Genomic DNA, 27,956 nt, shown 5'->3' with positions numbered 1-27,956 from the left:
ATCCAGCTATCAAGTTATCCAGCTGTCCAGCTGTCCATCTATCCATCTATCTATCCATCTATCCATCCATCTATCCATCTATCCATCCATCAAACTATCTATCTATCCATCTATATATCCATCTAGCTAACTAGCAAGCTATCTATTAGCTTTCTAGCTAGTGTTTTATTTCCTTCTTCATTCACTTATGTATTTATTTAATCATTCATTTGTTTATGTATCTATGTATCCAGAGATACATATGTAACAGAGTAGTGCACTTAGATTATTAAATTATGAAGGAAGTGACGCAACGGCACACAGTGTGGCACCATGTCCCGCCCATAGTTTCCAGAACAATCTGGAGGAGATTTATGGTGAGTCGCAATTTTCTGTTGGTCTCGATTAACGCGCATTTTCATGACAATATCTTATTTTGTTTCCCCTTTTATACTGTCTAGTGTTATCTAATTAGGTCCCTAATTCATTTCGAGTCCAGATTACTTTTTGTGTCATTATTTACTTTGAAGCACATGTGCTTCATAGTGCTTTTCTATTGCGCAGTTAATCACAAGACGAAACCCATGCGACTTCACCCATCCCTTCTGCCATACTGTGTTGCAGGTAATAATTGCTTCATTTTGATTTTATTGTACAATATTTAGTTTCGTGTGTTGTGTTTCATTTGCCCGTGAATGTTCGTGGCGGGTTGAACTGTGCGCCCTTGCAAGCGCGCCGCGTGTTCTGCCGAGTCTCGTGTATGATACGTTCAGGGACATCATGTAAATAACATTGAACTTGTGTTGTATTCTCTTTTTCTGTAAATAACCACTATACGATCATGTGTTGTTCATTCTGTTTTGTTATCTACAATGTTTTGCCTATTGAGGACAATCTGGAGAAGATTTATGTTAATCACAAGACAAAACCAATGCGACTTCACCCATCCCTTCTGCCATACTGTGTTGCAGAAATAAAAGAAATAAAAAGACACATCGACGCATCTGGTTTCATTAAGACGGCAGCATCGTGGAGATGAAGACAGTCACTGTTGTGACACCCGTCACACATAGATATAGATATATAGATATAAAGCCCACCCTCCAGATTGCTAATGATCATTTAACTTCTAGCATCAAACTTTACAGCAGGGGTATCCAAACGTTTAGCAAAGGGGGCCAGATTTGGTTTGTTAAAAATGTGGGGAGCATCCTTGGCGGCCGTTCTTGACATATTACAGCAATTCATTGAAATGAATTTCAGCGAGCCATTCTGTGTTTCACATTTGCTTTTTTTATTTTAGTTTCCGCTATCTTAAGCATGTTTTTCTTGGTTAATTTGAAATATGCGTGTTAAATGTAATTGGAATTGACAGTTAACTTTTCTCTTTTTGTTGATAGTCGCCATTTTAGAATATTGAGGGTGTCATTCAGTCAATTATTCATATACTAATTTGCTGTTCTTAATTGAGCCTTTAGATAGCAGCACTTAACACACGGAGGAAACAGCACACCTGCCGATTGTATTAATTCCACATGTGGGCCAGACGTTCTTGACTTTATGACGCAGACTACAGGCCGAATTAAGTTGATTGATTAATCATAGCCAAAGAATGATGAGTCATTGTCGTAGCTTCAAATGAAGACATCACAATATTACTCCAGGACTGTTGTTCTTTTCTACATTTCGTCATTCATGGCGTTCTCTCTGTAAACAAACACACAGAAAGAAAACCGTTTTAATTGAGATCCGCAACGTGTCGTGGATTTGTTTTGGTGTTTCACCAGCAGATGACAGATGAAGGCCTTTCTCACCTGCCAGCACACATATTGCCATTTGTACATGCAATACATAATTGATACGTTCAGTTATAATTATTTATATGATATTTTCAGTCAATTACATACCAATAATGTACAAAAGATGAGTAAAAGATAGTCGGCGAACATTTAACTAGTATTATAAAGTGTAATTACAGTACATACTGTAATGGTCGTATTTTGGATATACTGTATGCCTTTAAGAGACTGCCTTATTTCCCCCTACACTTTTTCACAGCAGTGAACAGATATTTTTTTTTCACTTCTCTGGAGCAGCAGTGAATCAGAAACACCTGAAACTCTGTTTGTTTGCTCAAAACAGAGCAACAAATTGATCAAGCTATAAGCTAAATAAACTACAAGCCACAGTTGTACTGCATTTATATCATTGTTGAAAAAAAGATTTCTACGGATTACAGCAGATTGGGCCAAATGTCACACTGCAATATAACAGGAGAAGATCGTATTTACCTTACATTCAGCACCTTGGAGCACTCGGCCGACCCCAGATTATTCTCAACATGAACTTTGTATATGCCGCGATCATTGGCGCCCACTCTCAAGATGAACAGAGAGCAGACACCGCGTACGTTGGTGATGTAGTAATTACTGTCCACTGAAAGGTCCACATTATCACGGTACCAAGTCACACGAGGCGCCGGGTTACCCTTGACCGCACAGCTCATCTGACACTCGTAGCCTTCTGGAGGTGTGTGGTACTTCAATGGAGTGACGAATGACGGTGCTGACGCTAAATCCAGTGATTTTCTCTGTGGTACAGTTACCTTGAAATTTTCTGTTGGGAAAAAGACAAAATGAAAAGTCAATTTTTTGTAGTCACGACTGTGAAAGTCCACTGAACTTTCTAAAAGTTTATGGCCCTCTTGACCCTGCACAATTTAGCATTTTGGCATTGTTGGGAAAGTCACGTCACATAAACAGCCACTTAATCTGAGTAACAGTCTGCTATTATGTATTCAAATATTCCTTATCTGATTTTTCTGTTCATAATATTCAGAACAACAAAGAGCGAACTCGGTAAGGAGTAGGAAGTGTAATTGATTCACACTGAAGCAACAAGGTCTAGGCTGTAAACAAACATAGATCAGTCTATGGATAGGAGACATTATTGGATTGGATATGGATTGGATATGCCTTTATTAGTCTCACAGTGGAGAAATTTACATTTCACAGCAGCAAAGTGATGAAAGGAATGAAAGTAGAAAAACAAAATACATGAGCTGCTGGAAAGGCAGCCACTCTCGCGATGATTTATCTGACTATATCTAATATGTATCAAATCATGTCTTCAAAACCAAAGAAATGACCAAATTGAGACTATCGGTGTACTGTTACATTTGATCATGACTTCTTATGCTATGTGATGATAATGCATTCTTCATACTACTTAACTCATTCAGCGCCATTCACAAATTTACTCGAGAATTGAAAATATGATGTGGGTGCCGATAAAGCCTTGGCATGACGTCTGGCAATGTTTTCCCTTCCACAAGGAGGCAGAATTTCCTTTTTTTCCCATGTAATACATGTATACAGCGCTTACACAACAACTGAAGCTGGAACAAAGCGCTACCATGGAAAATACGGAAATGGTCCCCCCTTGTGGAAGGGAAAAAAAAAAACATCGCCAGAGGTCCGGCCAGCGCTTTATCAGCTTCCCCGCAAGAAAAACCGAAACCGGAACAAATTCGGGAATGGCGCTCCGTGTCATATTTTCAATTCCCGAATAAATTCGGGGATAGCAGTGAATAAGTTAATGATTTTTTTTTGATAGGGTAAGATACAAGAAATAGAAAAACAAAACAATAATGAATCATCAAGCTATAATTGATAAAAATGTAAACTACAGTAAAGTCTCGTTATATCGATATCGGTTATATCAAATCAAAATCTCCACTGTGAGACGAATAAAGGCATATCCAATCCAATCCAATCCATTCAATAGTACTGCTTATTACGATACTATTTCTTTGAACGCAAGAAGAAAATTGACATGCCGCAGGATCGGATATATCGATATTTTTTCCGACTCCCGAGAATATTGATATAACGAGACTTTACTGTATATTGATTAGATTTTGAAGCCGCGACTTAAATGAGGCTAAGTGGCACAGATACATGTCTTGCAGATACAAGTATGGGTTACCTCTTTCCTTTTTGATTTCAAACACAGGTGACACAGATGGCGCTGAAATCCCCATGTCGTTTTTAGCAAACACCCTAAAGTGATATTGCCACCCCGGCACAATATCCACAACAGTAAACTTATTGTTAAAGAGGTTTTCCGCCACCATCTTCCATGTTTGTTTGAAGGTGTCCCACTTGGATACGACATAGTGCAACCTATCGTCCTTTTTCTCATCCGGGGAGGGTCCCCAGGACAAAGTGACCGTCCCTGGAACGTTCTGATTAAGTTCCACGGGACCTGGAGGCTTGGGGTCATCTGGAATTTCAGTTTAGGAATAAAGCAAAATATTTATGATGAGAAATGTTTATTCATTTGTCAGTTATGCTGGCGTTTACCTGTTACCCGAACTTCCACATTGAAGCTGGCTTGGCCGACCACATTCTTGACAAGAACGGTGTAGATTCCAGAATCGGAGTGCTTGGATGTCGGGATCAACATTTGAGAAGCTTTATCAGAATTGGTGACGGTTACATGCTTAGGGACCAAAGAACCGTCCTTCAACCATTTGACCTCGGGAAAAGGGGACGCCTGTTGGGGACAAATAATTCTTTTAAAAACGCACATAAACTTAGAAATCAAACCTATAACTGGATTATTTTACAGTACTGCAAAGGGGATGTTGAGGCGAACGGCGTTTCCTGATCGGACGACCACAAAGCTCTTCATGTTGTGATCTTTGAACGCCGGCTGTACTTTAAGGAGCAAAAATTAAAGCACAGTTACATGTTGGTTCAAATAATAATAATAATAATAATAATAATAATAATAATAATAATAATAACAATAATAATAATAATAATAATAATTTTCATTTATAAGCGTCTTTCAAAACACTTTCCAGTCAAATGATGTACAGTGATACCTCAGCTTACAAATGCTTTAGCTCACAAACTTTTTGCCTCACGAACAATAAATTCGCAAACATGTAGCCTTGGCTGACGAACTAGTTTTTGGAGGACGGACCAAACCACAAAGCGCCATAGTGGCTGGCGGACTAGTTTTCGGCGGATGAGCAACAAACCACACGGTCAAACAAAATGTCAGACATGGACTGGCAAACGAGTTTTTGTCATCCCCTTTGTTTGAGTGTAGAGGAATGTCAGAGGAGCCACCCTTGGCGGACATTTAACTGCAATTAATTTAAATACATTTCAGCAATCCATTCTGTGTTTCACATTTGTTTTTATTTATTTTAATTTGTTGCCATTTTAGAATCTTTATAAAAAATTAGACAATCGCCATTTTAGAAAATTGGGGGGTTCGTTAAGTCAATGACTGCTACATCGATGAGAAGGTTTCTTCAGCCGTCATCTGTACAAAAGTGAAGGTTTCGGACGTTTCGCCTCCTATCCAAGAGACTTCGTCAGCGAACTAAAGTCTGACTGGTCGTATCGGCCCCATTTATATATCCCTAATGTCCAGACCTAGTGGTGCCGGACACAGCTATGATAGGTCCCTAAAACATATCAGGAGAGCACTCACTAACTGTGGGTACCCTCAGTGGTCATTCAACAAATGTCAGAAAGAAAGAATAGCGAACGAAACCAATAATTCTCAAGATTCTAAAAGGAGAGGAGTAGCAGTACCGTACATTGCAGGAGTTTCTGAAAAATTACAAAGAGTCCTTTGGCAACATAAAATTCCTACTTATTTCAAACCGATAAACACGTTAAGGCAAAAATTAGTGCATCCAAAAGATAGGCTACCAAATGAAAAACAAAGTAATGTAGTTTATTCCATACATTGTAAGAATGAAAATTGTAAAGAGCAGTACATTGGGGAGACTCAACAAATTCTCAAAAAAAGACTTTATCAACATCGCAGGGATAATACTAGTGGGCCTCAATCGGCAGTACATTTGCACCTAAAAGCTACTAACCACTCATTTGACGACAATGTGGTTAAAATCTTAGCGAAAGAACATAGATGGTTTGAAAGGGGGGTAAAAGAGGCGATTCTTATAAAACAACAAAATCCTTCATTAAACCGGTCTGGTGGTGTGAGGTTCAATTTGGATCGTTCATACAATAGCCTGCTCAGGCAAAACAGGTTAGGCAACTTTCGCAATGCTGATGAGGGTCGTTATGCTGATGAGGTGATACCGGGGGGAGTGGGGGTAATAGGCCAATCGTTAGTCAGGAATGTAGGAACAATCAGTGGGGCCACAGGGGGGGGTCCCGCGCCCCCCCCAACCTGAGAGTAGGGACCTATCATAGCTGTGTCCGGCACCACTAGGTCTGGACATTAGGGATATATAAATGGGGCCGATACGACCAGTCAGACTTTAGTTCGCTGACGAAGTCTCTTGGATAGGAGGCGAAACGTCCGAAACCTTCACTTTTGTACAGATGACAGCTGAAGAAACCTTCTCATCGATGGACCACTCCTGTACGACTGAGAGCTTACACAGACGTAATGACTGCTACACTAATTTGCTGTTACTAATTGAGCCGCGAGATGGCAGCACTTAGCACACGCAAGTAACAGCGCTACTGCCCATTGTGTTCATTATTGATTTCATGACAGAGGCTGTGGGCCAGATGAAAGTTGACCACGGGCCGCATTTGGCCCCTGGTCGGTCTTCGGGCATGTCTGCGCTAAAATAAACTTGTTATTTGAAATACTTACAGTTGAGACAATGTTTTTTTTTGTTATCTTAAATGTGCCCCTATTTTTCAAAGTCCAAAATCATTCTGACCTCATTTCTAACCCCTATCTGTCAAATGTATTCTTACCTGGAGGGGGCATAGCAATGATGTGGTTGTCAAAGCCTTGAGGTTCTCCATCACCTCCGTAATTAGTAGCAACTACTCTCACCCAGTAGGCAGCCATGGCCTTTAGAGCGCGCACCGTGTAGGTGGTGGGAGTAATTGGGATGGCATTACATCTTCTCCATTCTGTGCTTTCGATGGGTCTGATCTCCACGTAGTACCCTTGGGCTTCGTCCTGTGACCCCTTCACTTCCTTTGGTTTCGTCCAAGCCAGCGACAAGGTTGTGTAGTCAGTGGATGTGACTCTGAGGTCTTTGACCTTGCCTGGGGGTTCTACAATGATGGAAATGTCAGTTAAAGGACAACCGACGTCACTTTTTTGTTTCTTAACTGACATCAGAGAAACGTTTTATAGCATCTAAAATACCCAAAACACGCAGTATGATATTTTTATTCAAATGCAAAACACCAATAAAAATGACTTAAAGTGTCCAAAATCTGTAAAAAAATTGAGCTGCGAATTGGGCATTTTCAGAAAGTCCCGCCCCCAGTTCGTGACGTCACGCTAAGACGTCTTGCATTGCTGGAGAATCCAAACAATGGCTTCAGATTCAGAGAATATGCTTTCTTGTTACACATCCAGTTATGAATATGATTCAAATAGTTCTGAAGAGGAAAGCATACATGTTTGCAATCGATTAAAGAATTATATGTGCCATTTTGAGGCAACATTGGGGGAAAATCTCTCACCCAAAAAAAAGAGGGACAAAATGGCGACCTCGAGTGGCCACCTCCGCTTCCACAAGCTGATAAATTCCTTAAATGGAGCTTGGATGCCCTCTTCTGTCGGTTTTTGGGTGCAACACGGTTCTCAGACCAAACATGTACAGAAAAATCCATTGACGTTGATGAAAGACTGCTACAATGTGTCTTTTTTCGGTCAGGGGGCGGTCTTTTCATGACGTCACGTACGGACTCGTCACCAACTCAAAACCAAGACTTCCTGAATATTCAGAGCGAGTCTTAAAACGTAAAATATAGGTATATGCGGTGGAATCTTATTAAAATACGGCCAGTAGAAGTCATTTGACGTCATTTTACAAATTATGGACACAACTTGTCCAGAGACGTCGGTTGTCCCTTAAGGAGACTTAAAAACAACATATCTTAAAAAGCAATCAGAATAAGATGCATACTCTTGGGGTCTCTTGCAATTATGGCTTCGGACGGATTGCTTGGATCCCCTGGACCTGATAAGTTGATTGCTGACACTCTGAATTCATATGCTGCTCCCTCAAAGAGGTCTGTCACCTCATATTTTGAGTCTAGAGGAACAAAAAAAAAAAACATTTTTTCAAATGATCGGCCGATTGCAGCTTATTGAATGAGTCACATACGTTTTATTGGTCCTCCTTGGTTAACGAGGCTCCAGTAATTAGTGCCTTTCTTCCTTTTTTCTAAATTATAGCCTACTATTTTGGACCCTCCAGTGTTGCAAGGAGGGCACCATGTCAGGCTAATGCACTCTTTACAGATACTTTCCATTTTAGGTGCTGCAGGGGCTCCTGGATAACCTGTAAAAAAGCTTTTCTTGAGTTTTAACCGATCAGATGTGTAGCCAAAGCCCATATTGCAGACTTACATAACACTCCGGCTGCGATGGCTTCTGTCTGCAGATAGTCACTAACACCCTCTGAGTTTCTGGCTCGGATCCGATAGCAGTATCTTCTTCCAGGTTCCACATTCGAGTCTTTGTAAACGGTAGTGCTGCCACTGGTTTCCCAGAGACTGGCCCATTTGTTTCGGCCAACCTGCTGCCTTTCTATGATATAACTCGTGACTGGACAGCCACCGTTATCCTTTGGAGGTTTCCATTGGAACTCAATAGATGTCACGGAACTCTCCACGATCTCCACGGGTCCATGTGGTGGTGTGGGTTTGTCTGTAGATGGAATCGTTATTGTGCAACCACATACTACTGTACAATCGGTTCCTTTGACTCACCAATGACTACGAGCTCGGAAATTGCTTCTGTTGTACCAAACTTGTTCTTAACTTTGATTTTGATCTCGCCACTGTCTTTCCTTTGGCATTTCACAAGGCGTAGTTTGCTGTCAGTGGCGGATTTATCAATTTTCACATTGTGGGCTGAAAAAATCTCATCGTTGTCCTTGGTCCACTGAATTTTCGGCGGTTCTTCATCAGAGAATCGAAGCTTCCATTCAGCAGTCTCCCCTGCTTTTATAATCACTGGCTTTGTGAATTTTTCAAGAGCATGAGGGTCTACCTTTGGTGGATCTTAAAGGTGAGGGAGGGGAAAATGTTATTCTTAGATATCCAAGACCATGTCACCCCCGACTCTCACCCCCAAAAATCGATTGAGTTGTATGTGGATGTAATTATTACCTTGAATAATCAATGTGGCTTCTGATTTACGTCCATCTGTCTCAAAGCGGTAGAGGGCAACGTCCCCTTTTTTGCAGCTATCAATGATCAACTTGTGATTGGCTCCATCTTGAATAATCCTGACCCCATCCTCATTAGTGAGCTGGTCAGATAAAAAAAATATTTATATTCATACTAACAAGCAGCAATAAAAAATGTAGCTAAATTTTTACCACAATGTTGATGGAAGCTATTACTCACCAGTTTGTCATTTTTGAACCATCTCCCCTCAGTGTTCTCGGCGCTTAATTTACAACACAGCTCTGCCTGTCCACCAGTAGTGGCTGTGATGTCTGACAACCCACTCACAAAATGTACACCTTGATCTGTAAGAACCCGGAGAAGCCACAATGAAACATGGCAAGAACATGTATGCACATATTCCTCTATAAACTGCAAGACTTTAACATTGGATTATCATTGAAAAAAATATATATACCTCTGATTCTTAGCCTGGGTTCGGTGAATTTTTCTCAGAGGTTCAGCAGAACTTCTTCCAGGGAGGTTAACTCATTCATTGACATTCACAAATGTATTCGGGAATGTAAAATATGATGTAGGGCGCCCTTTTGTTTTTTCTTTCTTAGATGACGATAAAGCGCTGGCCATGTTCTCTGGTAATGTTTTATCCCTTCTACAAGGGGGCAACATTTCCTTTGTTTTCATGTTAGCGTTTTGTTCCAGCTTCAGCTGTTGTTAAAGTGCTATATCAACCAATATGTATGTATTGTCTTTATTTTGGACACCCACCCTCATTTCAAGCTTATATAACTCCAGAACCATATAATTTAGGAATTTTCCTGATGAAAGAAGACAGTCGTAGGTTTCTTACGCTGCATTGGATGTTTATGTAGTCCTAAAACTCAATATTCTGTGGGTCCTGGAATTCCAGTGACAGTGACAAAAACCCTTGCAGTAGAGTGGACACATTTTTGCACATGTCTGGCAGTGAATGAGAAAATAAATGATGTTTTTTTTATGTCTTGAATTTGTAAAAAAATGTTTTTGTTTTTGACTAACGAAAGGTTTGGTGAATGTGCATATCAACTGTTTGGTTTCGGTACCTTTAAGAAAGTCAAGAACCACTGGACTTTCGCTATTGCTACATTGGACACAATCAGGCCTGTTTGCAAGCGCCTTGCGGCTGCATCATCGTTCTGGCTTGAATCTTTTATGCCTCCCATGAAGTTGTTTTTATTTTTGACTTTTCCCTTACCTTGGACCCCATCCAATTTCCCACCTCTGCCATCATCAGCCCCATCCTTGATGATATCAGTCTTTCCACTTGAATCTTTTTTGTCTGAGTCTTCTGTCTTCACTTGGAGTTTCTGCACCAAAGGCAATTTAGCAGAGTCACCTTGATCCTCAGATTTTTTTGGCTGAAGACGTTTTTGGGCGTTTGGATCAACTGTATTAAAATCAAAACAGAGATTTTGGGATTGAGTGTCATTATGAAGTGGTCATGATGAATTTGCAGCGTCAAAACACTAAATTTTAATTCTCAACAATATTTCCAGTAGAGTGGTCTCGATCTGATCACAGGATTAGATATCAGGACAGTTCAAGTCATTTTTAATGAATCAGTATTGGGAGAAAATGATTGTCAATGTTGTCAATGTCAAGTCAATGTCAATGTCAAGTCAAAATGCATTATTATTAATGCTGTGAAATATCTTTTTGTTAAAGCAAATAACATCAGTCAAAGGAATGCCACACAGCACAAAAGAACAGGTCCAAAGAACCAAACCACACAGCGCCACGGTGGCTGGCGGACTAGTTTTCCACATCCACTTTCTTTAAGTGCAGATGTGGTTTATTATCGAGTGGAGTATTTTTGCTATTATGGGACCGAAAAAGACCCCTCCATAGCCTAATGTTAAGTCGAAGAGGACACGAAAGGAAATTACGGTCGAGCAGAAAAAACACGAACAAGGTGTGCGTTTGTATGACTTAGCGTCCCAGTACCAGTATGCTCAGTCGACCATTGCTACGTGTGGCTAAGGGTGTTTCTGTGTTGTCTAAGCAACGGTCTCAGGCAATAGAAGAGGTTTAAAAATTTCTATTTATTTGGATTAACGAAAAGCAGCTAGCAGGGGACCGTGTGAGTGAGGGTATTATCGCCGAGAGACCACAGCAACTTCACTCGGATATCATCAAGAGGCATCTACATCAACGACCATCACAGAGGTAAATAAAACGATTATTATACAGTACAGTTTATTTCTTTAATTACAATACAATAGCACATTTATTATACATAAAATGAGGTATATTTTGTGTAGTTTTAAGGCTTATTTAGTAGAAAATTTTGTTTTATGGGGATCTGGGAACGGATTATTGTCATTTTTAATGGTTTCTTATGGGAAATAAATGTTTGATAGACAACCTTTTGACCTACACATTCTGGGAGCCAATTGAGTTAGTAAGACAAGGTATCACTGTATAAGAATGACTGAAGAGGTGAACTAGATTAAATGTTGCAAAATGTTGCCACCACGAATGACTGTGAAAATGTTGAAAGGCTTAATATTAGAGAATAATCCGAAACAAGGACTAGTAAAAATGAGAGCGAGCATGCTAGCATAAGGTGCTCGGTCATTGTAGCACATCTAAAAATCAGACAAAAGTGACACATTTCATCATACATGAACTAAAGTACAGAGGTTAGTTCAATCAAGTCACTCCCCACAGATTAGGTTCCAAGTAAACATGATCAGAACATCCCTAATCTCTATAACGGGAATGTCCTACCTTCCACCGCCAGCGATGCGTTGCATGAGGCAGTGCCCGCAATAGCATAATAGGTTCCATTATCAGCCACTTCACAGTTTTTAATCGTTAATGTGTGTATCAGTTTGTCTTCAGAGACGCTTATGTCATATTTGTCCCCATGTTCAAGTGACGTGTCCGCCATTGACCATGTAACTCTGTTGAGGGGTGTTGACAAGATGCACTGAAAAGAGGCCTCTTTCTGTTCCAAGGCCTTCACGTTATTAATTTTGCTTGTGAACTCCACCACGGGCACTACAGAGAGAGGAAGGACGTAGGTAGAGGAAACGCATAACAACATTCCACTGATAGCTTTTCTTTACCAATGAGAACTGCTTACATCGGAAGTCAGTTGAAAGAACGTTGATGTCTCCGACATCAACCTGATAGAAACCAGCGTCTTCCGGCTGAGGATCATTGATGGTGAAACAATACGTGTTTCCACGTTTCTGCAAGGTATACTTGGACTTCCCGTTGATGCTATACGGGACTTGGGAACCATTCTGGTCAAGCAAATAAGTCATGTATTATTTATTCGGGAATTGGAAATATGACACAGAGCGACCTTCCCGAATGTGCTCAGGTTTTGTTTTTTCTTGGTGGGGGTGCCGTTAAAGCGGTGGCTGAGACTTCTGGCAATGGTGTTCCCCTTCCGCAAGGGGACAGCATTTCCCTTTTTTCCATGTAAGCAATTTGTTCCAACTTCAGCTTTTGTTCAAGCGCTACATAAACCAATATGTATGTATTGCATTGTATTTTGGACAGCCGCCCTCGTTTCAAGCTCATATAACTCCAGACCCATATAATTTAGGAAATAACTCTTTTTTTCCAGATGAAAGAAGAGAGTCTAATGTTTCTTATGCTGCATTGATTGTTTATGTAGTCCTAAAATTCAATATTCTCCGGGTCCTGGAATTTGAGTGACAATGACAAAAATCCTGGCACTGGAGTGGACACATTTTTGCATGTCTGGCAGTGAATGAGTTACATTACTTGAAATATGAATACTAATAATAATGAGAATTTTACAGGAGGAGTAAAACGACCTTTGGTAATTTGGCGCCAATCATAACTCACCTTGTACAAATAAATCTTGCTGTTCGGATCCAGTAGGGTCATGTCGAGGCTGAATTCTGCCCTTCCGTTAGGTTTCAATTCAATTTGTTTTACGTTTCCAAGATTTTCAACAACCTTGAGAAGAAAGAACATGTTTTGAATTGAGTAAATTGACAAGGTTTGATAGAATGGACTACAGTACCTTTGCCTGTTCATCCGCCCTTTCCTTTTTCATCTGATTCAATCTTTTCAGCAACCAGCGGAAGTCTGTCACCCCAAAGTCAAAGCAGATTCTTTCATAGTCCCTCTTGGGTGCACTGAGGAGGATTTCCCAGAGTTTGGGATCAAGTTCTCCCTCTTTCTGTGGCGGCAATTGTTTTTTCTTGATCACGACTCTGGACAAAAAAAGAATTGGCTTAGCATTTGCCAGGGCTAACTGATTACAAAATAATCTTTGTATCAAACTTACGTTTTCTTGAGCATCGATCTGAAATCTTGGGGCGCTTGCTCCTGTCCTGAAAGACAAGTAATAACTGCAAAGAACCATCCCAAAAACCACCTTTTGACAATTCCCGAAGCGTCAAGACCGCGGTTTAAGTCTGTCTCTTACCTTTGATAATATTGAGAGTGACGGAGCAAACCGCGGTTCCATATTCATTGGTGGCACAACATGTGTACGTGTCGGCAAGGTCTGCTTTTGCTTTTGGTATCTGGGTGCAGAGTGCATCGTGAGTGGAGATTATTAGTTCCAGTCCCCCAACAGTATTGGAACAGCAAGGTCAATTTTACATTCTAAAGTTCTTAAAACAATGTGATGTCCATGCATGGCTCATTTTGTGTGTAATAAAAACATATCTATGTCTTGAATTTCACCTTTTATTTTTCACTCAAGAGGGGTTCGGTAAATGCATATGAAACTGGTGGGGTTCGGTTCCTCCAACAAGGTTAAGAACCACTGTTTTAGAATGAAGACATTTGGGTTTTAGATCAAAAGATGAACATGAGACAAAAGCTCCATTTTGTACTTCATGGTGTTTATATCCCTGTGTGTTTTGGAAATACTGTAAAGGCAGAGAAATATATCTATGTGTTTTCAAAATAAGACCAGAGCCTTTTTTCTTTAAAGCCATCCTCTCGGACACCCAGGCCATGACTTGGTCATGGACATTATCAAATTAACTGAGAACCACGCACGACATTCAGTCTTTTGTTGAAATGTTTTTTTCCAGGCCTTTACCACAGTTCCTTTCAGTTCTTGTATTCCTACACTATGTTTTATGAATGTGCTTGTGTTATGGATCAAAAGCAGATAATGTACTTTCTTTTTCCATTCTTTGGCCTTTCAATCACAACACTAACATCAATGCGTAAAACTCTGAACTAAAAAATGGGTGAGAGTTTCATCAAGACACAAGTCAATGACCCAAAAAATACCCCTCAATACAAAATAGGACTTCATCTGGAGGGATTGTGGAAGGCCTTGGTCAATTACCAATTTTTAGCACTCTGGTAAGGTCAATGGCTATGCAGCAATTCCAAGTAATATTTGATGTTAATTTAAAGGACAACCAACGCCTTCGGACAAGTTGTGTCCATAATTTGTAAAATCGCTTCAAATGACTTCTGCTGATCGTATTTTACAAGGATTCCACCGTATATAGCTATATTTTACGTTTTAAGACTCATGCTGAATATTCAGGAAGTCTTGTCTTTGAGTTGATGACGATTACTGACGTCACGTCACGGAGGGAACGCCCCTGACCGAGAAAGCGACACACAATGCATTTTGCGGTACTTTGTTTGGTATGAAAACTTCGTGTTGATCCGTGTTGATGGCGAAATTAGAAGGAAAACACAAATAACGCGATGGTGAATCATTGTGTGTTGCACCAACACTACAATTTGATATTCGCTGACACAAATTCCCAGCAGACATATAAGCCCATTTCCAACGGAGCTTGGGCGCCATCTTCTGCATTTTCTGGGACACTACATTGCTGTCATTGACAGCTCGAATTGATATGGGAGGACTCCTTTAATCGATTGCAAACATGTATGCTTTCCTCTTCAGAACTATTTGAATCATATTCATAACTGGATGAGTAACAAGAAAGCATCTTCTCCAAATCTGAAGCCATTGTTTTGATTGTCGAGCAAGGCAAGACATCTTGGCGTGACATCACGAACAAGGGTGCGGGACCTTCTGAAACTGGCCACTTCCGGGTTCAATTTAAAGTAGTTTTCGGACACTTTATATCATTTTTATTGGCGTTTTGCATTTGACTAAAAATATCATCCTGCGTGTTTTGGGTATTTTAGATGCTATAAAACGTTTTTCTGATGTCAGAAAACAAAAAGTGGTTTCGCTTGTCCTTTAATCATGTCCATTTCAATACTTTTGCTCGCTTCAAAAATGAATGGATTCACACAAGTGCTGCTCGATCCTGAATTGTATATTTCAAAAACATGAAATAAAAGCTAGATTCTGAACTTTTGGCTCCTGTTCCTCTCTGGATCTGAAATTCAAAATCCTTCAGTATAGCAATCCAATATGTTTTGAAGAGACTGTGCTGTGGACGGCACAAAATTGTCTGTAATTGTATACAAAGACATATTTTTATGTGGGTTGCAAGGTCTGTTTTATCATATCTCACCTCAAGGATGTGTTCTTTATTTTTTTCATTATATTTAAAGTTGTACTTCTCCTTGTCATTCATATCACCCTTGTTTCGTCTCCACGTGACACTCGGGGTTGGCTCACCAATGATGATTGCTTTGAAAAAAGCTCTTCTCCCTCAGGAATAAAAAAATCATCAAATTTAGCTGTAGAAACACTGTGAGTGTTTATGTTTTCTTTGGTTAACTTACCCTCATTGACAGTCATGGCCATCGGCTTCCGGTGGAAGTCAGGTGTGGATTTTCCTAATGGAACTTGCTGGACGACCTGAGTGATCACGACGCCATGCACCTTCGACTTCCTTGTGATCGCCACTAACAGAAAAAGATAATTATGTATCCTGCAATTTAATGTCGGTAGATTATGGCATCACACTGTAGCATAATTATAAGCTTATGATAAACCCAAGTTTAGGGTCCTTGGTTTTCAATGGCCCTGGAAGTTATTGAGTTTTACAATAGTTCAATCAAAAAAATATATGACACTGAATTAAGCACTGCAGCCATTGAATTCTGTTGAACCACATGCAATTAATTATCTATAATAATAATAAAAAATAATAATAATAATAATAATAATACATTTCATATAAGTGCCTTTCAAAACGCTCAATGTCATTTTACAATCAAACGATCAGTTTTTCTGTGGGTGAGCAGTGGTAGCCACACGAGCCAGTGTTCACTCAACCTGGAATAACTCAAATAGATAGAAAGCTTGATAGCTAGCTAATGGATAGCTAATAGCTAGATAGCTAGCTAGATAGATAGCTAGCTAGATAGATAGATAGATAGATAGATAGATAGATAGATAGATAGATAGATAGATAGATAGATAGATAGATAGATAGATAGATAGATAGATAGATAGATAGATAGATAGATAGATCCAGCCAGCTAGATCACTAATAGATAGCTAATAGATAGTTAACAGATAGCAAATAGATAATAATATAGAGAGTTAATAGATAGAATTAATTATCTGTTTATTACTCCTTATTAATTTCAGGCATTGTCAATTGTTAATTTAAACATCTAACAATTTCTGATTGCAGTTATATTGTGAATACAGCTAACTAGATAGCTATTCAGCCATCTAGACCACTAATAGATAGCTAATAGATTGGATTGGATTTGCCTTTATTAGTCTCACAGTGGAGAAATTTACGTTTCACAGCAGTAAAGTTATGAAAGCAATGAAAGTAGAAGAGCAAAATACAGGAGCTGCTGGAAAGGCAGCCACTCTCGCGGCGCCGTCTTGAAGTCAAAAGAACAAAAAAAAAAAACCTAAATAACAAATAACATGACAACACAAAGACACAGAGACATTCATTCTTAAGCACTTTCTGTACCCTCTTTGTTACATAAAGCAGTTCCAGATGAAAGAGGAGAGGATCAAAGCGTCTCTTCACCAGTGGATCAGGGACATCATGGTGGAATGTGCACGTCGACTACAAGCTAAATGTTGAAAGCAAACACGCAGCTCTAGCATTGACGATCTCCTGTCCCCCATAAATCCTGCGACAATTCCATATACGCATCGTCGCTCTGCGCTGACACTCCTTCTTTCTTATCGCGGGCTCCTCAAGCCATGTATCCATCCAGCCGCAGACTGTCCAACAGCACCGACCTTCCAAGCTGCCGAAAAGGCGCAACCGCTCAGCACAGTCTCCTCCTTGATGAATGTCGTGGTCAAAAATGCTGAAAAACAATCTGTATCCGTTCCACACGACGCACACAACACAAAGTGACAAAAAAATACAAAAACAAGACAAAAGCAACAAAAAAAGCAAGGCTCATCAGACGGCTGCCTACTCGGGCGCCATCTTGGACTCCTAGATACCTAATAGATGGATAATAGATAGCTAATAGATAATATATATATATATATATATATATATATATATATATATATATATATATATATATATATATATATATATATATATATAGAGAGAGAGAGAGAGAGAGAGAGAGAGAGAGAGAGAGAGAGAGAGAGAGAGAGAGAGAGAGAGAGAGAGAGAGAGAGAGAGAGAGAGAGAGAGAGAGAGAGAGAGAGAGATAATAGACAGAATTAATTATCTATCCTAACTCCTTGTTAATTTCAGGCATTGTCATTAGTGAATTTCAACATCTAACAATTTCTGATAGCAGTTATATTGAGAATACTCAAGATGGCGCCGTTTCCTTTCTGTTCTTGTTAACAAGACTATACCAGTCCCTTTCTCCAGAAGCCAGCGAATGTGCACAAAGGTATATTATTTGGATTCATTTAGGCCAAATGACAGTCGTCGTTGCGAGATATAAGGCGCACCAGCGTATAAGGCGGGTCATCTTTTGAAGAAAATCAAGGCTTTTGGGTGCACCTTATACACCAGAAAATAGAGTCTTTGACAAGTTGTATCTCTCACTACTAAAGTGTAAATCTCCCTCAAACAATTAACTTGAATTGTATTTGTAATTTACCCACATGTAATTTAAAATAACTGGACTCAATGTACGTACATTAGTTTATATGTTAGTTTGAGTACAATTGTGAACTTAAATTATGTAATAATAATAATAATAATAATAATAATAATAATAATAATAATAATAATAATAATATACATGTCATTTATAAGCGCCTTTCAAAACTCTCAAGGTCACTTTTCAGTAACAGGAGAAGTTTTTCTGTGGGTTAGCAGCGGCAGCCACACGCGCCAGCGTTCACTCAACCCGGAAGTGAATAGATAGAAAGCTAGCTAGCTAATAGATAGCCAGCTAGACAGCGAGACAACTAGCTATATAACTAATAGATAGCCAGCCAGATAGCTAGCTATTGCCACATTCAGTTGTCAGCAAAAGAAGATGAGCGTTAATACTAATAATGACATTATCATCTGGTGTCTTTGTCCACAACGCCGAGCGACAGGAGAAAAAAAAAGTTTTCCTCCATTCAGTGGTGGAAAATGAGTGAAATTGCTTTTGACAATGTGAAGACGTCGCTCCAAAGTGAACTTCAAAGAGAGACGAAAGATTCCTACGCTCTCTGAAGTCACACATTAACACGCATCCCAAGGTTGTCTTATTATTTTACCATTACCATTGAGACTTTCCGCAAGATTACACCTTCATCATCACATTTTTTCTTTTTTTTTTTTTTGGGCAGTGACTCGACTCTCATCAGAGGGCATACGTGGATGAATATTCATCTAAACCCAATGCATCGTCTCTCCAGGGTGCGCTCGCATCTGCTGTGGACTTATATCATTCAAATGCAGGCAGGACTGATTCACGCTAATCCAAAAGGCTGCCAGGACGGGCAACCGCTCGTTTAGTTGTGCATACCAAACGATAGTCTTTTTATTTGAACTTCCAGCGAGCGGGAGAAGCCATGATAATTAGCGAGCTGTGTCAAGCTGATAGCTACGTCATGTTGGGATGCTAATGCTGGCTTCTGGGATCATTTTTTTCTGTCCGCAGGTTGATTTTTTTCAGGAAATTATCACAGCATTTTCTTCCATTAGCAAAAAAAAAAAAACAGAACACAATAGGCTATCAGGCTGGCTTCTTATTAGCTATCTATTAGCTATGTATTAGCTATCTACCTACCTTTCTATCTACAGTATTTGACTTATCTGGCTGGCTATCTATTAGCTAGCAAGCTAGCTTTCTATTTATTTGACTTACCTGGATGGCTATCTATTAGCTATGTATTAGCTAGCTAATGGGCTTTCTATCTATTTGACTTATCTGGCTGACGATCTATTAGCTATTTATTAGCTAGCTAGCTAGATTTCTATCTATTTGACTTATCTGGCTGGTTATCTAATAGCTATCTATTAGCTAGCAAGCTATCTTTCTATTTATTTGAGTTATCAAAGCGACATTGCAGTTTGTAACTGTTTGAAAGCCAGACTCACCTTTTAAAGGCTCCTTTGTTAATCTGCCATTTTAAAACCTGAGGTAGCATATTCAGACATTTGAAATTTTGTAACTCCACCACTGTTAAAAATCAAGAGAACACAAATCCGCTTTAAAAAACTCACTTTTTGAAAATTGCGATGGCTTTGAAAAGCGACTTTGACACCTTAAAGAACAACCGACGTCTCCAGACAAGTTGTGCCCATAATTTGTAAAATGGCTTCAAATGACTTCTACTGAGCGTATTTTAACAAGAATCCACCGCATATAGCTATATTTTACCTTTTAAGACTCGCGCTGAATATTCAGGAAGTCTTGTTTTTCAGTTGGTGACGAGTCCGTACATGTCACTAAAGGAACGCGAAAAAAGACGCATTGTAGCGGTCCTTCCATCACGTCAATGTATTTTGCTGTACTTGTTGGGTCTGGGGACCTCGTGTTGCACCCAAAAGCCGCCAGAAGAGGGCTTCCAAGCTCCATATAACGAATTTATCAGCCTGTAAAAACGGAGGTGGCCACAGGAGGTCGCCATTTTGTGCCTCTTTTTCGATGAGACATTTCCCCTCAATGTTGCCTCATAATGGCACAGAATAAAATCTTTAATCGATTGCAAACATGTATGCTTTCCTCTTCAGAACTATTTGAATCATATTTATAACTGGATGTGTAACAAGAAAGAATATTCTCTGAATCTGAAGCCATTGTTTTGATTCTCCAGCAATGCAAGACGTCTTGGTGTGACGTCACGAACTGAGGGCGGGACTTTCTGAAAATGCCCAATTCGCAGCTCAATTTTTTGCAGATTTTGGACACTAAGTCATTTTTATTGGTGTTTTGCATTTGAATAAAAATATCATACTGCGTGTTTTCGGTATTTTAGATGCTATACACCGTTTTTCTGATGTCAGTTAAGAAACAAAAAAGTGACGTCGGTTGTCCTTTAAACGCTCCCTTAATGGCCTGACAGATTACGAACCACGGTTGACGATGTGACTTGGTGGGTCGTCACACCGTTTTTGAATGTGGGATTTTTTTTTGAATTTTGGGATTAAGTCCTGTGCTGGGACAGTTTTGAAGTTTCTAACTCATTTTTTGGAACCACCAGTTAAAAATCAGAACGATGAAGGGAACCCAAACCCCCATTTGAAACCCAAGCTCACACATTTTGGACTGCTATCCAAAATCGTGACCGCTAAGGTTATAAGTGCCTATAAAACCTTTAAAAGCTCCTTTGAAAGGCTGCCTTATTGGGAACCGCAGCTGTCGATGTAGCTCAGAGGTTTACAACCCTGGTTTAAGGATCCAATCCGGTCATGGGACCTACTTTATAATACATTATTTTTACTCATTTTGGCTAGCGTTGCATTTTTCAGTACCTTTATGCTTTTACATTATTGAGCATTTACATTAAAACAACCTAGAGGCACAAAATCTTACCTTTTGGCGCCTCTTTGATTGTGGAACTCATTGCTGCAACACCAGATTATCTGTGAAAAAAATTGGAAAACAAATCACCATATTTGTAGAACGTAGCAATATTTTTTCAAATCACCATTTTTTTGTTTTTCAGCATTTTTGGCCACGACATTCATTAAGGAGGAGACTGCTGAGAGTACATGGAATCAGAATAATTAACCCTATAATCGTCCCACAATGGGGACATTTGTCAGCTTCCTGTTTGCCTTCAACATTTTAGCTGGTAGCAGACATGTATTATTTCACCATGACGTCACTGATCCACTGGTGAAAAGGACGTTTCGATCCTCTCTTCTTTCATCTAGAACTGCTTCAAACAGCAAAGTACTTCGACTGACTGTCTTTTGTGTTGTGTGACATTATTTGTGATTTAATTTATTTTTTGACTTCAAGATGGTGCTGCGAGTGTCGCCATCTTGAAGTCAGTAGGTCTTGTATTTTGTTTTTCTACTTCTTCCTTTCCGTTCCTCTTACTTTCATTACTTTGCTGCTGTGAAATTTATTTTTTTTTCCATTGTGAGACTCAATCCAATCCATTTTTGTTACATAACTTCTGATAAGAACACTGAAAATACACACACACATACACACACACGCACACACACACACACACACACACACTCAAACACACACACACACACACACACACACACACACACACACACACACACACACACACACACACACACACACACACACACACACACACACACACACACACACACACACACATTCCTGTTTCAATGGTTTTGTGAGGTCCGGATAACTCCAGATAAGGATTGAGGACCACCGTTGCTGTGTTACATATGAACACGAAATATCACCCCATTTCCCACTTAAACTTCTAAAAAAAAGACTTGAAACTGAAATAACAGCAGAAGAGAGGTTTCTGAATGGGGACATTCAAAGTGAATTTGGTTAAAATATCATTTTACTTTTTGTGGTATGAACTTTTTCCTCTCATTAACCACGCGCACACAAACATAAACACACACAATGAGTAAAAAACGTGTGTATCCAAGTGAAATAAAATACACAAAAAAATCATTTTGGGTGAATTTGTGAGGACCTCTCTGAAACTTTAACAGGTGCATATATGGACCCTCTAGAAGCCTTTAGAATGAAAAAAAAAAACGCGTGAGGACTGGCCCAAAGGTCCTGACTTGTCAAACATGTCCTCACTACATATGGTACATGTTAGTGGTCCTCACAAGACTAGTCATACAAACACACACAATAATTTTAGACATACTTGAACTTTTTATACTTGAATATGCACACTTGCATAACAGTCACATGACTAAACGTGAGCATTTTGAAGCCACGAGCAACAGAGTAACGGGCCACTACAGTGTACGACCAGGCCTTTTTGGAGGTTGTATCACATGTGGCATGCTATGATATCCACTTGGCAAAGCGGGGGAGGGAAGTCTGGACTCTGCGGGAGGCAATAAATTTGAAATGTGAAACCCTGGCTGAACAAATCACCAAGATCTCTCGGAGTCAGCAGAGTGAACCAAACATAGGCTGGGGGCTGACTGACTTCATTCAACAGTTATGCCAGTGCACATTTATCTTATGTCGCCATTTTGTTTTCACTTCTTGTTGAGCACATATTTGCTGACTACCAGTAGGAGAACAAAAAGATGTGTTACATAATGTCAATGACCCTCGAGTGGTACAGTATAGACTTGCACCAAAGTTTTCAGATGTATACATAAATAAATAAAAAACCTTCTGAAGTTCAAGAAGACACTTGGTGTTCATATCTGCAAAGTTTGAACAAAGGAAGCTGTCTGGACTCTTGTTTCTCTCTCACCTCTCTTGTAAGTTCTCTCATCTTTCATCCAAAATTCTGTTTCAGTTCAAAAATAGGTTGAATGAGGTCAAAATGTAAAAACAAAAAAGTCTATCCATCCATCCATCCATCCATCCATCCATCCATCCATCCATCCATCCATCCATCCATCCATCCATCCATCCATCTATTTATTTATTAGTTATCTATTTGAGTTATTCCAGGTTGAGTGAATGCTGGCGCTGCCGATGCTTACCCACGGAAAAACTAATAATGTGACTGGTAAGTGACCTTGAGAGTTTTGAAAGGCGTTTATAAATGACATGTATTGTTATTATAATATTGAGCCACAACAGGTTTTGCAACTACTGTCGGCAGCCCCAGACTCAATTTCCCCCTGTAGAAGAAATCGTGCGTAACCTCTGATGTAGCACCTAATAATATAACCCCAGCCTCTATTGTAGCATCTTATAATGTGGTGTGCCTTATATTTGGAAAACGTTTATATATTTAGAAATTATATTTGGAAATCTTGTTTTCATTCATTGAGGGTGCACCTTATATCTGGAAAAAGTGTGAAAATACAGGACTGTCACCTGGATGACAGTGGATCGACACCCGTATTTTCCGGTCTATAAGGTGTACTGGAGTATAAGGTGCACCCCCAATGAATGACATTTGTATGCTTATCGATGAGAAGGTTTCTTCAGCCGTCATCTGTACTTTTTGAAGGTGCCGAACGTTTCGCCTCCTATCCAAGAGGCTTCGTCAGCGAACTAAAGTCTGACTGGTCGTATCGGCCCTATTTATATATCCCTAATGTCCGGACATGGCGGCGCCGGACACAGCTATGACAGGTCCCTACTCTCAGGTTGGGTGGGGAGCAGAGGACCACTCCCTGTGGCCCCACATATTGTTCCTACATTCCTGACTAACGACTGGCCTATTTGCCCCACTCCCACCTGATCAGCATTACGAATGTTGCCTAACCTGTTTTGCTTAAGCAGGCTATTGTATGAACGATCCAAATTGAACCTCACCCCACCAGACCGGTTTAATGAAGGATTTAGTTGTTTTATGAGAATCGCTTCGTTTACCCCCTTTTAAATGCATCTATGTTCTTTCGCTAAGATTTTAACCTCATTGTCGTCAAATGAGTGGTTGCTAGCTTTTAGGTGCAAATGTACTGCCGATTGAGGCCCACTAGTATTATCCCTGCGATGTTGATAAAGTCTTTTTTTGAGAATTTGTTAAGTCTCCCCAATGTACTGCTCTTTACAATTTTCATTCTTATAATAATTTGTATGCTTAGAAATCCAAACCCTACTGGTGTTCTAATTAGCAGCCTCAAAGTAACATTTGTCTCAGGATTAAACTACTGTATTTTCTGGTGTATAAGGTGCACCGGAGAATAAGGCAGACCCCCAATGAATGGTGTGTTTTCAAACTTTTCCCATACATAACGTGCACTGGACTATAAGGCGTACCTTCAATGAGTGAAAAAAGGTTTCCAAATATAATATAGAAATATATAAACGTTTTCCAAATATAATATACAAATATCTAAAAGTATTCCAAATATAAGCTACACTACATTACAAGGTGCTAAAGTCGAGGCTGCGGTTACGCATGTCTTCTAAAAAGGGAAAATGGAGTCGGTGACTGCTGACAGTCGTAGCTCAGTATTACTTCACATATAAGGCGCACCAGCGTATAAGGCGCAGGGTTATCTTTTCAAGAAAATCAAGGCTTTTGGGTGCGCCTTATACACCGGAAAATACGGTATTTCAAACTTGTGAGTGCCGGATGAGTTATTTCAGTAACCAAAGGGCAAAGTGCTTTTTCGTTTTGATAAAAATATAATTAGCTCAGTGTTCATTACACTGGCCTGCAAGATCTTCATTAGAATTTAACAGACCATAACAAGAGTAATTAATTTTAAAAAAATATACAATTATGAAGTAATCTTTGAACAGTCTTAAATTAGCGGGCTTCTAATTCATTTTATATCGGTCTCCTTGATATTTATTCACGGAATTGAATTTATGTAAAGATTTGACAATTGTATCAGATGAATGTTTGAAATGTAGATTTGGATAAATCACACATAAAGATGATCATCCTCTACTCCATCATTTGTTAATAACTGGAAAATGCCCCCATACAATAAATTATGAAAAATATATACACTACTGTTTGAGTATCTCCAGTGTCTTGTACAGGGTGACCCAAAAAGATGTGTACCCATGAAAATGTCAATTGTGGCTTTGATTAATAAGCTACTTATATTAAATTACTACCACACATAATTCAGTTTATGGAAGACCATTCACCAGAGTTTCAGATATTTCTGTCAATTTTTATTCAATTTATGGCTTTCCCAAGATGTGTTCAAAATGTTCACCATTTGGTTGCAAGCAAACCTGTACTTGTCTGACAAAGTTTTCAATCACTTTTACACACTCAAAACATTGCTGCAGTGGGCGACTCTGGAGGACGCATCTTTTTGGGTCACCCTCCCGAAAGAGGAGTGTGTCAGAACATATCTTGGGAAAGCCATACATTGACTAAAAATTGACAGAAATAGCTGAAACTCAGGTTAATGGTCTTCCATAAACTGAATAATGTGTGGTTGTAATTTGAAATAAATAGCTTTTTAATCAAAGCCACAATTGACATTTTCATGGGTATGCATAAATTTGGGTCACCCTGTATATCAAATACAGTAAAAGGGATCAGATTTGTACCAAATATTTGGGGTGACTTTGACTGCATTGACGTAACATGCATTAACTCCCATCACAAAGATTTTTATTTAATCCCATGTCTATTCTTCAAAATATACTGCAGTCCAATGTAATATAGCTGAACAACTAAGAGCAATAATTCAAAGAGTATTATCCAAATATAATTCACTCAGAATAAGCCTTCAACATGACTTACTTTGAACGCTTCGTGGAACTGGTTGAGCTGCCCGTTGCCCGAACCTTGTTTTCCTGTCTTTATCTCACATCGGAAGGGGCGTCGGTGCCCCTTTTTGTTGGACGCTCAAAGGCTAAAAAAACACTTACGTAGTTGAAATGTAGTTGCTAAAGAGTGATTTGACAGCACCGGTGAAGAGGGTGCATGTTCCTTTGACGCGGCCAAATGAAAACGATAGCTTAGCATTTGGACTGGAAACATAATCATGACTTCATCTGCTGCCGTTGGCCACATTGGATGTACAATATACTGTACAAGTGTTAAGGATGACAAAATGAAACCTCTGATGACAGGAGTATTTTTTTTTACAATTTGGACAACAGATTGATGATACTTGGCGTGCTGTGATTGATGTGTCTGAGCGGCCAAACTGTACTACTATAACATCCTACAAAGCCTTGATCCCGACCCGAGTGTGACTGCTGGTGGTTTACAGAGTCCTTGTAATGCGATCTTTGGATGTCAGACTTTCATGGCCGATAAACATGAACACAAGCCTTTTAGTCACACTAAAAAAGTGTCCGGAAAAAAACCTCACAGCCTCCGCTTTCTGCATGTGCCGTTATAAAAAGATGACATGGGCGTTGCCAATGTGTGAAGCACGACTGGGAGGTAGCGTTCATATTGTCTGAGGCTGAGCTCATCCTGAACGGTCGCCGGGATATCAAGGGATACTCCATAAAAGAACAAATGACTGCACGGTCACTCTATGGCTAGTAAATTATCATTTCGGCTATCTGCTCCTTTTAAAAGTTCTCTATGATGGATCCTATAGCAATCTTATTGAAGGTTGGTAACCAAAGACGGTCTAATGGTTTTCTTACTGCTGGGTTTAAAAATGGAAAGGATATAGTATGAAAAATGGATGGACAACTGTCCGTCCATTTTTCATTGCCGTAAGCCTCGCTCATACCCTGCTCCCATACTTTTTAGCCACATCAAAATAAAACGGCATGTCATTGTCAGCACCTATTTTGTGTTTGTTTGTTTTGTTGTCAATCTTCTTTTCCTTTCGGCTTTTCCCTTCCGAGGTCGCCACAGCGAATTAGTGTCCTCTATCTTCAGAGGTTTGATTCGCATGTTTGTTTTGGCCAAGCTTCTACATCGGATGCCCTTCTTGACACAACCCTTTGTATTTATCCGGGCTTGTGACCGACACAAGAAGACACTGTCTTGTGTCCCCTTGTGGCTACAGAACAAGCGTACACAAAAATGAAAAGAAATAAATAAAAGAATAAATGCATAAATAAATACCTGGTAAATAAATAAATACATAAATAAATAAATAGGTAGAGGGAGCTAGCGAGACATCTAGACAGCTAGCTAGATAGCTACATATAGATAGAAAGATAGAAGATAGCTAGATAGCTAGACAGTTAGATAGTTTGTTTTGTTGTCAATGAAGAATACAATGGAGCATCATCTTTTGAATTCCCTTCTAAATTTCACAATTTTGATGCCATTTATTGATTCCTTTCATCTTCCTTTCATGACTTTGGTGCTGTGAAATGTACATTTCTCCACTGTTAGACTAATAAAAGGCAAATCCAATCCATTATAGCTTTTAGTTTAGCAAGCGTCCGTTCAGGTAGCATTCCAGAACAGAATCGGCCTTCTTAAAGTTAAAGTCAAATCTTAATTTGGTGTCTTTTATTTTGCTGGAGAAAAAGCAGTTCCGCCATGTTATTTACGAATTCTTACAAACTTTTCGCCATATGAATATTAAATTTGCGAGAATATAATCTTGGCACACAAACTAGTTTTCGGCGGACAAACTAAACCACACAGCGCTACGGTGGATGGCGGACTCGTTTTCGGCGGATGAACACCAAACAACACGGTCGAACAGCGCCACGGTGGCTGGCAGACTAGTTTTCCACACCCCCTTTGAGTGCAGGCCTGGTTTGTTATCAAGTGGAGTACTTTTGCTATTATCGGAAAAAGACCCCACCACAGGCAAGTGTTAAACCAAAGAGGGCACAAAAGAAAATTACGGTCAAGCAGAAGAAGGAGATCATCGAAAAACACGAACGAGGTGTGTGTTTGTGTGACTTAGCGTTCCAGTACCAGTATGCTAAGTCGACCATTGCTACATCAGAATTAGAATCAGAATCATCTTTGTTGCCAAGTAT

At 39.6% G+C, this 27,956-nt stretch overlaps 1 protein-coding gene across 5 annotated transcripts; it reads right to left on the bottom strand.

Moving 5' to 3' along the window:
- Positions 1 to 1,258: 1,258 nt before the first annotated feature.
- LOC148890617 (immunoglobulin-like and fibronectin type III domain-containing protein 1) lies at positions 1,259 to 25,926 on the bottom strand. Of its 5 annotated transcripts, XM_089010934.1 has the most exons (24): positions 25,786 to 25,831; positions 21,006 to 21,055; positions 17,015 to 17,375; positions 15,858 to 15,980; positions 15,644 to 15,783; positions 13,600 to 13,699; positions 13,459 to 13,504; positions 13,192 to 13,384; positions 13,011 to 13,124; positions 12,274 to 12,436; positions 11,916 to 12,188; positions 10,381 to 10,572; positions 9,366 to 9,490; positions 9,126 to 9,267; positions 8,724 to 9,017; positions 8,362 to 8,661; positions 8,117 to 8,293; positions 7,916 to 8,044; positions 6,744 to 7,052; positions 4,615 to 4,700; positions 4,344 to 4,536; positions 3,967 to 4,263; positions 2,271 to 2,595; positions 1,259 to 1,686 (listed from the first exon to the last, which is right to left on the bottom strand). In XM_089010934.1, the coding sequence occupies exons 4-24, from the start codon at positions 15,877 to 15,879 to the stop codon at positions 1,659 to 1,661; spliced, it is 3,648 nt and encodes a 1,215-aa protein (XP_088867060.1). In that variant the 5' UTR covers positions 15,880 to 15,980; positions 17,015 to 17,375; positions 21,006 to 21,055; positions 25,786 to 25,831; the 3' UTR covers positions 1,259 to 1,658. The 5 variants fall into 5 exon arrangements, with proteins under 5 accessions (XP_088867060.1, XP_088867058.1, XP_088867059.1 ...); XM_089010932.1 differs by lacking the exons at positions 17,015 to 17,375; positions 25,786 to 25,831 and adding an exon at positions 19,568 to 19,605 and having other exon boundaries at positions 21,006 to 21,061; XM_089010933.1 differs by lacking the exons at positions 17,015 to 17,375; positions 25,786 to 25,831 and adding an exon at positions 19,568 to 19,649 and having other exon boundaries at positions 21,006 to 21,048.
- Positions 25,927 to 27,956: the final 2,030 nt, after the last annotated feature.

The sequence above is a fragment of the Hippocampus bargibanti genome, linkage group LG12 (assembly GCF_051943395.1).
Source record: "Hippocampus bargibanti isolate YZ-2025 linkage group LG12, ASM5194339v1, whole genome shotgun sequence".
In the NCBI taxonomy this organism is placed as follows: Eukaryota; Metazoa; Chordata; class Actinopteri; order Syngnathiformes; family Syngnathidae; genus Hippocampus; species Hippocampus bargibanti.
The sequence above is the reverse complement of the archived record's forward strand: the minus strand, read 5'-3'. Positions and strand labels throughout refer to the sequence as shown.